The sequence below is a fragment of the Malaclemys terrapin genome, chromosome 2 (genome assembly GCF_027887155.1).
Source record: "Malaclemys terrapin pileata isolate rMalTer1 chromosome 2, rMalTer1.hap1, whole genome shotgun sequence".
Classification (NCBI taxonomy): Eukaryota; Metazoa; Chordata; order Testudines; family Emydidae; genus Malaclemys; species Malaclemys terrapin.
In genome coordinates, this window is record NC_071506.1 from 60076456 (window position 1) to 60091805 (window position 15350).

Here is a 15350-nt window from a genome sequence, read left to right on the forward strand (position 1 = left end):
TGTGGGGAGAGGATGGAATAGATGGGAGAGGGACCATGTGGGAGGTAGACTTGGATTGGCTGTTGTGGGCAGTTAACTGGGATGGGACCCTAGGGCCAGATATTGAGATTAGATGAGCAACCAATGAAAGGAGAGACTGGGATTGGCTGGGCGAGAAGCTCCAGGGAGACCTGAGATGGGGAGCCCAGAGATGGAGGCTAGTACTGGCTGAGCAAGGAGCCTGGGATGTAGAGACTGGGTAGGCTAAGGGAAGAAACTGGTACTGGGTTGAGGAGTCAGGGGTAGGGAGACAGATCTAGGACAGGCTGAATGGGACACATGCAGAATGTATAGAGGCAGACAGATTTGTGACCATTAGAGAACACTCCCCCCAGAAGTTGGAATAGAATCCAAGCTCCTAGAGTGTGTGTTTCTCTGCTGTCAGCAAATCTGTGAACACCCTGGCAAACTGGGCATTTGTTATGATAGTCTTTAATTACATGATACATAGGACTCCTGCCTCACTCAGTGCACAGGATGAGCTGTGTTCTAGGGATGAATCAGAGCTGAGTAGTGAAGGAGGCTATTGTCTGTAGGATTCCTGCCTCATTTGCTGCAGAAAGTGGATGGTATTTTGTGAATGAGGCAGGGGAAGAGAGAGAATGCTCTCATGGTTAAAGCAGTTGAATGCTACCCAGGGGATTTGGATCCTATCCCGGCCTCTGCTACAGAGTTCCCATGCGATGCTATGCAAGTCACTTAAACCAAACTTTTCATAGGCCAGTAATTGTGTGTTCCTCGTTTTCTGGATGTCCATCTTGAGACCCCAGGGTCTGATTTGTAGCAATGTTGAATACTCATAACTGCAACTGAAGGCAAGGGGAACTGTTCTTTGGAAGATATGAAGTATCGCATATTGTTTTGTACTCTGAAAAATTAGACCCTAAGCTCCTCAAATTGGGATCTAAAATGTGTAGACACTTCTTACCTTAATCTCTCTCTGTCTGCGTCCCTTCCCACATCTCACATAAATGTTGTGAAAATAAATTAATGTTTTTGAAGCACTCAGATGAGTACCATAAAAAAAGTCCATGAGGAAATTAATAATTCTGTTCTCATAGCACATTTGAATAGTGTTCAGTAACTAAGATATGCAACCACACATTGAACAATGAGGATAGAACAAAATATTGAATAGCTTTTTATACAGTGAGCATCATCCATCTTGTGCATTGAATGAGGCAGGAATCCTGTGGAAAAATAGTATGTGATCATGTAATTAAAGACTGTATCACAATGCATATGCACAAAGGGGTCTCATCCAGATTGCATGTGCAACCTCAATTCTGACATTTAATAGTTTTGAGTGTTAGGCTTTGCAGCCTTAATGTTTTTAACACAGTTGTTTTGTGAGTGTATATAGTTTTTTGTGTGTGTAGTGTACATATAATCCTTACCTATGATGAAACATTTTGTAAATAGACTTTTATTTTGTTTATATATTTTTCAGGCATGTCTAAAGATTCTAATAGTGGCTCTTCAGTTTCCTTTGTTGCTTTGGAGGCACATAGACTTGTTAGCTATGGATGTAGGATGTACCCCTCCTACCAAAGAGCTATCAGTTGTCTTTGTCTGCAGAGGAGGTAGAAGACCTTCCTTTGCAGAGCATTAGGACAGAGAAACTTCTTTTTTTTTTTTTTCCCTCCAAAATTCATTTTAAACTGCTTTTCTTATCTCACATTGGATATCTAGGTAGCTAATTATTAACTCCACATTCTGATTAACCTTTTGAAAAATTTTCTTTGAGGTGTTGTATGGCTCTGATCTGCTGTTGGGGCAGACCCCAATCTGTTCAAGGAACTCAGGGGCAAGAAATGCCTGTCATGCTCCTTATTTAAGATTGGTACTAGTCAGGGTGGATTGATTTAGAGCCACAATGTAAACTATGATTTAAATCACCAAGTGGAAAGCCTCAATTGAAGTTATCGATTTTAATCAACTTTTCCATTTGTACTTCAGTTATTTTCTAAAGAAAGGTGAATTCTCATTGATTGATGTAACCACTAAAACCATGTTGATTTACAGCTAAATCTTTATGGTAGATTTGGTACATTTTTTTTGCTATCTAGGAGGGTATACTATAGCTATACATTTATTTAATTAATTAGATTAGTATTTTCAGATTCTTAATGGTACATGTTTAGTATAGTAGAAAATGGTGAATTACATTGCTTATTTACTAGATAATTAACTTTTTGCTCATGATTTGTGTCAAGCTGCTTTAGGAAATTAACTGGAATTTAATTAAACACACAACTGTAAATAAAATTTAGTTTTATTAAGCAAAACCTTTAATGTTTCGGACATATAAACTTCTCTTAACAAAGCATGTTTCACTTTCACATGATTTATTAAAGGAACAGAAGGATTAATTGTAGTCCGTGAATTAAACTTACTATTTCAGGTCAATCTGGGAAAATTTTCAAATATGCCAAATTGAAAGTGACTGGAGCTTAAGTTCATGCTCATCTAACTCTCTTGAAAATGAAACAATGGTCTTCTAAGTTACTTAGGCTGTCCTTCAAACTTTTAAAACTAGTAGATATCCTCTTCCTCCTTGTTTTTATACATAGCCTGGAAGAGAGAGATGTTTTCCTACCTTTTTACCTCCCAATCGATTTCTCAACCTTGAATGAATCAGTCCAAATGAAGAAAATATTTTAAGAGGCTACTGCTGCAAAAAGCTGGATTAATATGTCAACAAACTCTGGTTCCAGATGCTTAGCTAGTGACTTCAGTGCTGTGACTCTCTTTAAAACATCAATGGCAAACGTACTGCTTGAATGGTTCACCACCAGCCCTGAAATTTATTGTGGTTGACATGTCTGATAAGTGATTATTGGATGCCCAAGTCATAGTAGAAGCATCTTCTTCATCCATTAAGGATCAACCCTGGCACTTTGGGTTGAGAATATTGGCAAGAAAATGAGGTGGAGTAAGCGTTTGATCCATCCACTTCTTTACTGCCTGCAATTTAACTTTGTTGTTGGGTATTTCTTTCTTCAGTATCTCTGGAAGTTCCTTATGAATTTCAACAGCATCAGCAATATTGCAGCAATCTTTCTGCAGTTTGTTCAAAGCTATGGAAATAGGTTTCCTATATTCAGCATATTTTCTGTATTTCTCTTTAGTCCGGTGTTGACTACTTATATAATTTGCTAGCATAGTAAGACATGGTAAGCAGTCCATTACTTATTTTTGCAGCATTCTTTACTAACCATTTGATGCAGATTGTTCAAATGTGTCCACGTCATCATCTTAAGTCATTCCTTTCTGAGGAACATTTTTCATAATGTTGTTTCATTCTGACTACCAGGCCTTGTATCTTTGTTGCACTGTTTACATTTGGCAGGAGTTCCTTTTTTACCCAGAGGTACAGGAATTTCTTGAAATATTCCCAAATAGGGTCTTTTTTTATGATTTGAAGCTATGATATTTTTTTCTCCAGTTTCTAGGTGTTGAAATCAACACTAGAGGCTTCACTCTGGAAAATATTGTCCCATCTTCCCACAATGTCCTGCTTTGACACCAGTGTTGCTCCTCTCTGGTTGCACATTCTGCTCCTTCTCCCTTGTTACATAATTCCCTGCCATACCTCTACCCCCAGAAAAACAAAAGACCAAATAACAATCCGAGACTTCTGCTTGTGTAACCCACATTAGACTGCACTGCAATATTTTATTTGTTTAGAGGCTGTTGAGAAATTAATGGATTTCTGTTTATCTCTCTCTCTGGACATATGCAAGGAGACAGCAAGGCCATTATTTCACGTGCCCAAAACCATCCAGAAGTAAAGGCTGGTAGATAAATGTTTTTCCATGAGCTAGAGTGCAAGTTTCCATGCTTGGCAGAGTCATAATATTCATAATATTATGGAGCCAATCAGAACTCAAGCAGGAAGAAGCTATAAAATAGGAGTATGAGATACCCAGATGGATTCAGTGGATATCCTGATGAGATGAACAATGTTGTCTCCTGGAGTCAGAGGCTGGGTCCTAACATCTATGATGAATTTGCCAGTCCTTTGCATCCAGTAGCACAGCCCATGGGTCTCCCATAGAATCGAGCCCTTAATACAGAATATAACCTATTGTACCATTATTTATAAAGTTTGACCTCAAAAATTAGATGGTTTCCCCCCTGATTCTTTCCTTATATAAAAAAGCAACCTTTAACTCAAAGCTTTTGATAGAGGCTCATGGATTCAGCATATTTATTTTTTATTTAAAGAGATTATAGTAAGTTTAGGCCTTAAAACACTTTCTATTACATTCAGATTTAATTTTGAACAGGTTTAGTAAAAAAAAAAATGTAAATAGAAAAATAAAAAAAAAAATCCAGTTTAAATAAAAGAAGACTTAATGTTTTCAAAAAAAAACATTGTTTTTATCCACCCTGCTACAAATGGACTCATAGACTTTAAGGTCAGAAGGGACCATTATGATCATCTAGTCTGACCTTCTGCATGATGCAGGCCACAAAGCCATCCCAACCCTTTCCCTTGACTCTGCTGTTGAAGTCCCCAAATCCTGGTTTAGAGACTTCAAGTAGCAGAGAATCCTCCAGCTAGTGACCCCTGCCCCATGCTGCGGAGGAAGGCGAAAAACCTCCAGGGCCTCTGCCAATCTTCCCTGGAGGAAAATTCCTTCCCGACCCCAAATATGGCGATCAGTAGAACCCCGAGCATGTAGGCAAGATTCTCCAGCCAGACCCTCATTGGCCATTGATACTATTTACCAGCGATGGCACACTGTTCGTTTGACTAAAATCATGTTATCCCATTAAATAATTCCCTCCATAAACTTATCTAGCTTAATCTTAAAACCAGACAGGTTTTTTTGAATGGTGGAGACTAAGAACTAAGGGAAACTTGGGGTGGTGTCAACCATGCTTTGTTCAAGGAAGGTATCCACTAATTCAGTTCACTTCTTAAACTGGTGAAGAGTCAAATATATTCAGAGGTAACCTGTATAACTAGAGCCCCTGCTGTGTTTTAAAATAAGATATCAAAGTATTGGCTCTGTTCTCTATTCTGGAAACATAAAGTAAAAAGAAAATATATTCTTGCCTGAATATTAAGGAATTCCTTAAAGCAGCTACTTGAACAACTCCACAACAAATGTGTACTGCCCTGCCCTGGTACTTTAATTTAGTTTTGGAAGTGCTTCCTAAATATCAATTCGAACCATTTCAAGAAATGTATCTGTTTCCTTGTAGTTCTGCTCTTTTCTTCAGGTTAAGATAGTTGTGAGGACAAATTCAGCTTTCATCTGCAAAAATGAATAGTCTTTCACAGAACTTGGGAAGTTGTGATCACTTCCATTTTGCCCCTCACCAAATCACCTTAAGGAGAAGATGTAGTCCAAATTGTCAGAGATATATGCACACACCAAAAGTTTTAGAAAATCCTCCTTACTTGTCCTGTGCCATCCAGCAGTCAGAGACAACAAGACCTCTAAGTCTTCTAGAAGTTTAAAGTGAAAACATCTCCATCAAAAACCAAAATTGGCATAAACATTTCTTACTTTTTATGAAGAGAGATGCAGCAGAACTGGCTGGTCTTAATGTTCCACTTTCACTAAATATTAGATATAAGTATTAGTGGACAGCTCCTTCAAAAGAAGGTGCTACATGAAATAGTAGTTCAAAAATTACAGTTTTTATAAGAAATTGTATATAATTATTGTAATCAGTTCAAAGGTCCTTCAAGTGGATACTACTGTAAGAATCCCACTCTTATAGTCTGTGGACCTGCCAGAGGAAGAGAATATAATCATTTTTGTTCTCATCTGCATATTTTGTTAGATCAAGAAAGTCTACAGATCTGGCTCACCTTTCAAATGCTTACATTGCCAAAAGGATATGAGGGATCTTATAGGATGATGTTCTAGTCATTAGTCTCCATGCTTTGCAAGCAGCAGTGTTGTCTGAGTTACGATTTACTCTGTAGTAGCAAGTTGTGATCTAGATAATTCTAAGGAGTATTTCACAGCTCTGAAAGTTCTGTTGTGCAGACTTTTCAGTGGGAGGGGCTATGCCTGTGTAACACAGACAGACCCCGGTCGTCAGCGAGCAGGATCGAACCTGGGAGTACTGGAGCTAACTGCATGAGCTAAAAGCCATATGGCCCTTAGCTAAGGCTGTAGAGCAGACTCATTAATCTCTAAGTGGTCTCAGTGCCACTAGAGGGGACCGAACACCACACCCAGGAGGTGTGTGGGTTACACCTGCATTCAGAGAAAACAAGTTTGCCTGCCTCCAAATCAGCAAGAGCAACTAAAGATCCACTGTTGGAATCAATGGGACCTGTCTGATCTTAAAAAAAAGGAATCTTTCAGGTAGAACCAAAGTTTATATTCATAGTGAGAATATTTATTGGGTTATAACAGATTTGTCTTTGCTTATTGCAAGTTACAATCCTCTTGCATTTTTTTCTGATAGTTTCAGTTAATAAAAATCAGTTTTCAATATATCATTTCCCTTCTTGGGGTTAAGAACAAGTGAAAAAATTGAGGGAAAAACTAATATTGTGATGGAAGGCTTTCTTAAGTGTAGATACTTGTTACATTCTAATGATACGACTATTCTGTTTAGTCCCCCTCATGGAGAAGCAAAGCCTGGTTCAAGCACACTTCCACCAGTGAAATCAAAGACCAGCTTTATTGAAGCCGACAAGTACTTCTTACCATTCGAATTGGCATGCCAGTCTAAGTGCCCCAGGATTGTTAGTACATCCCTGGATTGTTTACAGGTCTGTATACAATTGGGCTTTATTAACTGTCTGAAAGGAAGTCTTGTTTGGTTTGAAGGGAAGGGGATGGGTAAATGTAACTAAGGAAGAATGTCTTTTTCAGCTACTGTATGGGACATACTAACCAAAATGTATATGATTTTTTTTCAGACAACTGTAGACTAGTTTTGAAGAGCAAAGGAAGAAAATGTATCTAGCTGTGTATATATATGTGTGTGTGTATATATGTGTATGTATATATGTATATATGTATATGTATGTATATACTTTATATTAACTACAACTAGTTAATTGTATACTAATTTATATATAATGTAACTTGTCCCAAACCTCAATCTTTTGTATTAATGTGCATGTATAGAAAACAACTCTCTGAAAGGCTAAACGTCTGCTACCAGAACAGGTATATTACTGTAAAACTTTTTATATTCTTCATAATTGCAGTAAAATAGTCAAAGGTTACAAATACTCTAGTTTGAGCCCATGACATGTTTCCCATGTAAAGCAGATTAATCTTTCCATCCTGGTCCTGTAATATTGTTCTGAAAAAAAGCTTAAGATGTCTACCAAAAATTCTGTCCATCTTCCGCTAGGTGGCCTGAGAACAATGAACCCAGTGCATATATTTATATTCATAGGCACATGCATACCAGGCATACAGTCTCACTGTGCTGCCTGTCTACTCTCTATTGTGAGTAGGGAGGTTATTGAGACTTACAAGTAGTCTCATGGCTGGAATGCTCAGAGAACAGAATTCTGTGGTTTTTTTTTTTTTGTTTGTTTTTTTGTTTTTTTTAGAATACTCTTCCTTTTCACAAGATTTGAAACACAGATGCAAAGACAAGTGAATGCTTGCAAACCAAAACACACCTAGTGGTTCCAATTTTATTTGCCAGCCTTGAAAGTCATCCTGTAAACTTGCTTTCTGTTAAGTGTATTATGACATTGTATAGTACAGATGTAATAGGTAAAAATGTAATGTGAATATCTGTATAATTTTTGAGTCAGTCTCAGAATCCAGTTAAAATTGTTGACAGTTTTTTTATTTTTAGTAAATGTTTACAGACTGTAAATTGTAGTGCTTTAGGTAAGCTAAATTGATAAACTTCATATTGAGTGATGTTGTAGTTGTTGGATAAGAACATGAATGCTCTTGAAGGATTTTCTACAAGTGCTTGAAATGTACTGTGATTTGGGATACACTGCACTGTTCTAATTATCCTGACTTCATTTGTGTCATAAATGTGAATCTACATATTCGATTGCAAGGTTGGATTTATTTAGCATTTCCCTTTCTTTTTTCCTTCAGAAACTTATAGCATATGGGCACTTGACTGGAAATGCTCCAGACAGTACAGCTCCAGGCAAAAAATTAATCGATAGAATTATTGAGACAATATGTGGCTGTTTTCAAGGTCCTCAAACAGACGAAGGGGTTCAGCTACAAATAATAAAGGTAATTGCTGACCAAATGCGGTTTCAAATGATTATAGTAATGACAGCAAGAAAATGTGCATGTCCTTGAGGATTCAAAGCATAGTATTTATTTGGAAACACAATTAGTTTTTATTTTATTGCTTTCTTCATCTCCCACACCAGCCGTGTTTCATAAGGCGTTCCTTTCCATTTTTAGCATACTGATAGTACATGTCTGTTATCCTTTTTCTCTCTCACTGCATATGGAGTCATGATTATGACATGAAGCCTTGTCTACAGACGACTGGATGGAATTTAATTCACAGTCCATCAACAGAGCTCTAGTTGGATGAAGGAATTGCTGTAGGTGGGGGACTTTAAGCAGCTGATGAGGTTGATCAGTGGGCCACATGACTGAGGGGACATCAACTTTCTAAAAGGAGGATTCTCACTAGCCATTTTAGAGAGAGAAGGAGAAGAAACCAGAAGCCAAAAAGAAGGGTATGCAGGAGGAGAAGATGGGAGGGTCTTGGACATCCCAAAGAACTTGATATAAGCCCAAAGAACATTTCCAGTGGGGTGAGGAAATTGAGACAGGGAAGGGCATGTAGGTGTTTCATTGTTTTGTCTGGATCTGTATTTTTCATGTGCTGTCAAAAGCAGAGGTTCCCCAACTTTGGGGTGTGTTCCCCAACAAGGTTATCCAAGGGTCCAAAGACAGTCACAATGAAGGGCCGGAGTCACAGGGGGTCTGTGTGGGTGGTCTCAGTGGACAGTCTTAGCTGCCTGGAACAGATTCCCTGCCTGCCTTGCTCCCCCACAATGTCACCAACTGGCAGTTATCTTCCTCTAGGGGGAGACTGGTGGGAAGTCTGTGAGCAGGGAGTGGAAGGTTGTACCTCAGGATGCTCATACCCCTGCTGGACAGAGCTCCCTCCTCAGTGTAGCCTTGGGGCTCAGAGCCCTGTCTGCTTCCCCTGCCAAACAGAGCCTGCGCAGGGGAAGCAGATGGAGTGGTGCTGAAGGGACATGGTCAGGAGGGGGCTCTGTCCTGAAGGGGTGCCAATACTCACAGGGTGCATCCTTCTGCTTCCCTTTTAACTCTCTGGCCCTTCAGCGCAGCCCCATTTGCTTCTACTGCATGAGAGAGGAGTGAGATGGGCAGGGAGCTGGGTCTTGGCAGCTGCCCGACTACTATAGGTAGTGGAAGGCTTCCAGAACTGCCATATGATGAGTACCCAGTCCCTGTGGATACAGGGCACTCCTTCCCCTTGGCCCCCATGGATACAAGGAACGCCTCCCTTCAACCCCTTAAAAAGAGGGGGGCACACATGGGACATGAATCTCCAAAGCGGAGAATTTGGGAACCTCTGGTTTAAAGCAAAGCGTAATTTTATAATCCCCTTTGCAAAGTCTCTGTGTTATGTGCTTCAACTATCAGGTGTTCCTGGAGAGGTAATCTATAAATCAAAGTATCTGCAAGGTTGTAGCTTTGGGAAAGGTTATGTTAAACAACTGGAGCATCCATCAGGGAGAGATCAAGTAGGAGCATTAGATTTAGTGATGTGTTTCACTGTGCCAGCTTTGTGATTATGTCATTGACTTGTGCATTCAGGAAGTCCAGTGTTTTATTCCCAATGTTGTTGTAAACGCTGCATGTATTTTGCATAAAATGGGTTGCCAAAGCGCTTTTCTTATCACTTCAATAGTCATCCAAGGAGCGCCATTGACAGTGATGCTGGAGGAGAGCATCTATGCTGCCATGACAATAATCTGTCAATGATGAAGAAAAGTAGTGAAGGGCACACTAAAGAAGAATGAATGGATTATATGTGAGCTATCTAATAGATATTTCTCATACATAGGCATCCACTGGTGTAGACACTGCTCTCAGGGTTAGACCTACTTATTTTGCCGCAAAGGTCACTTGTTTCCCATTCACTCTCTGTATCTCCCAATTTCCTTCTTTGAGTTCAAACTTCTCTATTAGACTGTTGCAGCACTGCAATCTGACTTGAGTTTGCTTTGCTGTTGTCTAGAGAGCAGTTTTAAGTTTACTGCTCTCTGTAACTGACCACTTAGAGTGTGATAATTTCCTGTCTGTGCAAATAATTAATTTTCCAGTAATTGGAACCTGTTGACCTTCTTTTTATGGTAGCGTGAAGGTCCTCTGCTCTGAATCTGTTTTCCTTCTGGCTCCCTCGGCATGTGTGTATCAGTTGCCTTGTCTTCAGCCTCACTGTACTAGGGCTAAGGTAGCATTCATGGCTTGCCTCTGTAATGTTTTCATCTTTGAAATCTGAAGTTCTATTCACACTTTTATGTAATTTTCCATATGTAATATCTATTATCCATAACAAAAAAAGTTGAACTGTATCAATGTCTGTAGAAGAAAATTGGAGTAGTAAGAAAGATGACCCCATAAGCAGATGTCCTTGCTTTTTCTCTTTTTTCTTTTGGGTGGATCTGATATTTGTGTGCTGAGTGTCTTTGGCTCTTTCATAGCCACAAATTCCCATAGCCTCATCTGTTAGTGCATGGCTAGGAGAATTTCCTTTGACTTTTCAAGAGACCTTTCTGTTATCAGTGATAAGCTGAAAGGTTAAAATGAAACAACGTCCTAGTTTGAGTGAATAAAGCATCTAAGCATCTATTGGGTGATAAGTCTGCTAAATCTGCTACATATGCAATGACCTCTGTGCAAGCCTGTGGCCTTCATGGTTAGTGTCTGAAGGAGGAGAAAGGCAGAAGCAAATATTTACTGTCAATGTATGTTAATTTTTTAGACTGATTCAAAGTAAAATACTCTTCATGGTTTCATTCATAATAGAGTGAAAATAAAACAGAGCGGTTCATATTAGTTTTTAATAGAAAAATAATTTTGAGAGCTAGAAAAAAGATGGAATGATTGGGGAAAAACTGAAGGGACAGCAACAAAACTTCAGCACAACGCTTTTCACTGTCAGTTTGAGACATTGAATTCAGTGCTAGGAGAGGGTGGGGTGCCACCTACTCAGTTGCTCATTTGCCACATCACTTAAGGACTTATCTATATGCACACTTAGTTTGTGACAAGTGGGGTGTAAATGTACTTCTAGTCTACTGCATATTACGTGTCTGTGTGGACCTTGCTGCTGTACACTAAATGTTCCATAATTCTCTTTGATCTATCCCTCTTTGAAATGGGGTAGAGCAAAGTGCTACCTGGAAGTTTTAGTGCATGGCAGCAGAATGCACAGATACACTTAATGTACAGCAGACTAGTGCAGGGTACGTTTACATTCTAGCTAGCTTGCTGAAAGATAACTGTTTGTGCAGACAAGCCATTAGTGGCCTGATTTTCAAAAGTATTGAGCACCCAGTAGCTTCAATTGACTTGAAAAGAAACTGCTGGGTGCTCAGTACTTTTGAATATTACAGTACTTAATTAGATGTCTAAACATTGCCTCTGGAACTTAGCATTAGATACTTCTTTGAAAACCTTGAATATGGTTTTCCTTCCAAGTTAGTGACTGGCTGACACTGCTTAGTTTGTGGTATCTGATATCACAGTTTAGGGAGAGATGACTTTTCATAGTGGGTATAGTTTTGAGAGTTGGGGATGTGGAAGGCCCCCTGTTAAAACTAAGTAGATGTATTTTGTGTGCGTTATATTGGGGGCTTTAATACAATACATTAATTTTCAGTTGTGAAATTAAATTATGATATCAGAATCAAACTAGGATTTTAAATCCATTTTACAAGAGAAACTGGTACATACCCAGAGGCATTACAGCCAGTTATCTGAAAAGAACAATCCTTCACATCTATGAGGGGAGACTGAGGCTAGGAAACTTGATGAACTGGTTAGGTTCACTTGTGAAGACAATAGGACAGCTTGCTGATTATTGAAAAGTTACTCAAATTAGAAAAAAACATAACATTCAGAATTGAATCAAGAAAGAGGTCTGCTCTGTAGATGACTAATTATGCTTCATCCTGAATTCTGATAACAGAACCCAGGATATGGTGTCTGTGATTACATCCTTTTTTCTGAATAGAAAGAACATTGAGAATAAATGCTTTGTTTCATTATTGCAATGTGCTTCTACATTTAAAGAAGTGGAGCTCTTTAAAAACTGAGTATCTAAATTCAGTTAGCTTCCTTTTTACCATTTCTAGATTTTTCTGTTTTCCCATTTGCCCTAAGGATAATGTGGCTTGGAAGACACAATTGTAAGCATAAAATGCAATAATAAAATAAAATATGCCATCAATCTGATTATCAACAAAATGTTATCAATGCACTTCTTTATGTATGGGTTAAATTCTTGTTCTTGTGACCTTAAGTTTCTTCCAGTAGTTGGTCCGTGGCTAGCTAATTGTCTTCTCTAAAGATAAATGTGCAGATTAGCTAACAGAATCTTTACTCAAGATTCATTCTATGCTTTCTACGTTGTGCTGTAAACAGATAACCTCTTAGTTGTTCTCACAGTAAACCAGATTGCGTTCCCAAGACCAGTGTGCCAGAAATACTGGTTAGGACTAGTTATGTTTTATGCCTTGTCTTTCTGTGGCAGAAAATACCCCAAACAATTAAACAATGGGAATATAACACTTCTCATAGAGGAAAAGACCTCTTCTGCTGGCCAAATGAAGACTACAAAATCTGGCATTAACCCAACAATGTTGGTGTGTTTTGTATAGTCAGGCTTCACTGAGAAGAAAGCCTCGCCCTGTAAAAATTCAGTCCAAGATTTTGAACCATCCTCAACTGTCTTTTTTTTTTTTTTTTTTAAAGACCATTAAGCCAAATCTACTAAGCACAAACAGATCTTTTTATGTTTTTAAACTAAAGGTTGGAAATTGCCATTGTAACACTTCTTTGTGTACTTTTGTATCTTGTTTTTCCTGTCCCTGTTTGTTTCATTGTAACGTAAGCATTATATCTTTTTGTGGATCATTCAGCATAAAAAGAGAATGCAAGTTCTCCAAACGTAGAACCAAATATTTAGTTCTAGAACGTTAATTTTTCACTTGGATTAAAACTGGTTCAGTGGTAAACATGCAGTTTACTTGCTAAATCTAAAATAGCTCCAAGAATTTTGTAGAACTGTTACATTTGGTACTATGTAATTATATATAAAGAAATGCCTAAAAGTAAAGGAAAACAATATGGAGTTCATAACTGAATGTGAGAATCTGAAACATAAGAACTGAGACCTGAAGATTCCCCTACCTGTCTCCAACATATCTCAGAAAATTTGACGAAGTCTCTATAAGAGATGCTTTCCTGCTGATCCCAGTGGAGTTGAGTGTAAGAGTTGCTGTCAATCAACCTGACTGTTTTACTGCCTCTCCTCTGGCCTGTTACTCTGGTGATTTTCACATTTGAAGCTAAGGAGCAGCGTGGTGTATCCACCTAATGATCTGAAGCAAGGCAAAGAAGCTGCGTGTATCCTGAGGCGATGGGCTCAGTGAAGAAAATTTTGAGACTCCGGATGTGATCCTGGTTAAAACCTACATAGCCTACCTGGACCTGTTTGATCATCCCTCTCACAGGCTGAGAGGAGTTGTGTGTTCTGCATCTGAAACCAGAAGACTATAAAGAAAAATTGATGTATACAGGTTTAACTACAAAAAAGACAAAACAGACGTAAATAAAAGCAGCAAAGAGTCCTGTGGCACCTTATAGACTAACAGACGTATTGGAGCATGAGCTTTCGTGGGTGAATACCCACTTCGTGCATTAGTCTATAAGGTGCCACAGGACTCTTTGCTGCTTTTACAGATCCAGACTAACACGGCTACCCCTCTGATACTAGACTTAAATAAGAAATTCAATAGTTCACTTACCTGGATCTGACCACAAACTAGAAATGGAAATGGACACACAAAGGTGTAGTTGTATGACCAGTGTTGTAGAGAATAGATTGAGACAGACACTGAACTTGAGTGCCCAAAATATAAGGGAGTGCGGGATAGAATTCCTCATTTGATCAAGACTAGTACAAGTCCTTCTCATCAAAAAGTAATGATGGAAAAACGGCACCTCACTCTACAGAAATTTGCCAGGAATGGAGAGACAATCAAAACCAGATACATTGTGAAGCCTTATCTTGGACAGATTGTACCTCTCTTTGACAGGTGTCTGAAGAGGTGTGTTTGGTTGGTTGGTTGGTTGGTTTTTTTTTTACACTTCGGCAACACTTCTATAGCTTTTCAGTTTAGAAAATTGTATTGAATTTCAATTTTTGAACCATTCATCTTAGCCTAAGTTGTTCTCTAATAACTGAGTTTATAACTGCGTCTCAGGCTTCATCTTTTAAAGACTAGTTAAATACCTGGCTTCAGGAAGAGGACTGAAATTACCTTAAAACATCTCTTTGACCTCTGAGTGGGGGAGAAATCCTTCCTTAGCTAGTGGACAGACCTTTATGGAACCATTTGAGCAGATCCTCAAATCAGGCGCTCCTTCCTCAGGTTTTGTTTTTAGATGACTACTTGAATTCAGCCTCCGTATAGTATCCTGATTCTCATAAGAAAGGAGAGATAGTCAAGAGTGCAACTGTTATTTTTATTTAGTTTAAAGAAGTTTGAATTGATTCAAACAACATTTGGCCACTACATAGTTTTATTTAATATTTGTTTATTTAGATCTAAAACTAAACAGCAAAGAATGTCCATTCAGAGCTCTGAATTCCTTCGCATTTAAAAGCACCTTAAAAAAAAAAAAGTTGCACAATGTAAGGCTTGATCATTTGTGTGTATCACGTGTCCTACAGCATCCAAAATTACCTGTATTGAAAGCTTTTACACTTCTTTAGTATATGTAGAGATGCATAGCTCCCGAATCGCCAGTCCACAGGCGCGGCAAACTGCTCCCATGGCTACGAGGCAGGAGTGACCTTCAATCCAGCGTTTGTGTTTAGGAAACTTATTTGGCTGATTTGATTGTACCCTCGCAGCTGGTGTTCACGCGCTCAAGAGATGGGTTCGTTATCTTATGTGCATGTATACTGCCTGGCTCTTCTATGCGCAAGAATGTAACCACTAAGAAGAGTTGTAAACAAAGTAAGGAGAGAAATAAAAACCCCAGGAAAAGTTTTCCTGGGAGGCTTTTTGCAAGAGGCTTGTAAAGCTCTCTAGCTACCACAGACCTGGC

At 38.8% G+C, this 15350-nt stretch overlaps 1 protein-coding gene across 1 annotated transcript in view; it reads left to right on the forward strand.

Annotated features, from left to right (window-relative positions):
- ARFGEF1 (ADP ribosylation factor guanine nucleotide exchange factor 1) overlaps positions 1-15350 on the forward strand; it is a 169575-nt gene that overhangs the window by 61411 nt on the left and 92814 nt on the right. Inside the window, exons 3-4 of the mRNA XM_054018001.1 lie at positions 6634-6790; positions 8100-8246. Coding sequence (XP_053873976.1) covers positions 6634-6790; positions 8100-8246 — 304 coding nt within the window. The remainder of the gene's footprint in view (positions 1-6633; positions 6791-8099; positions 8247-15350) is intronic.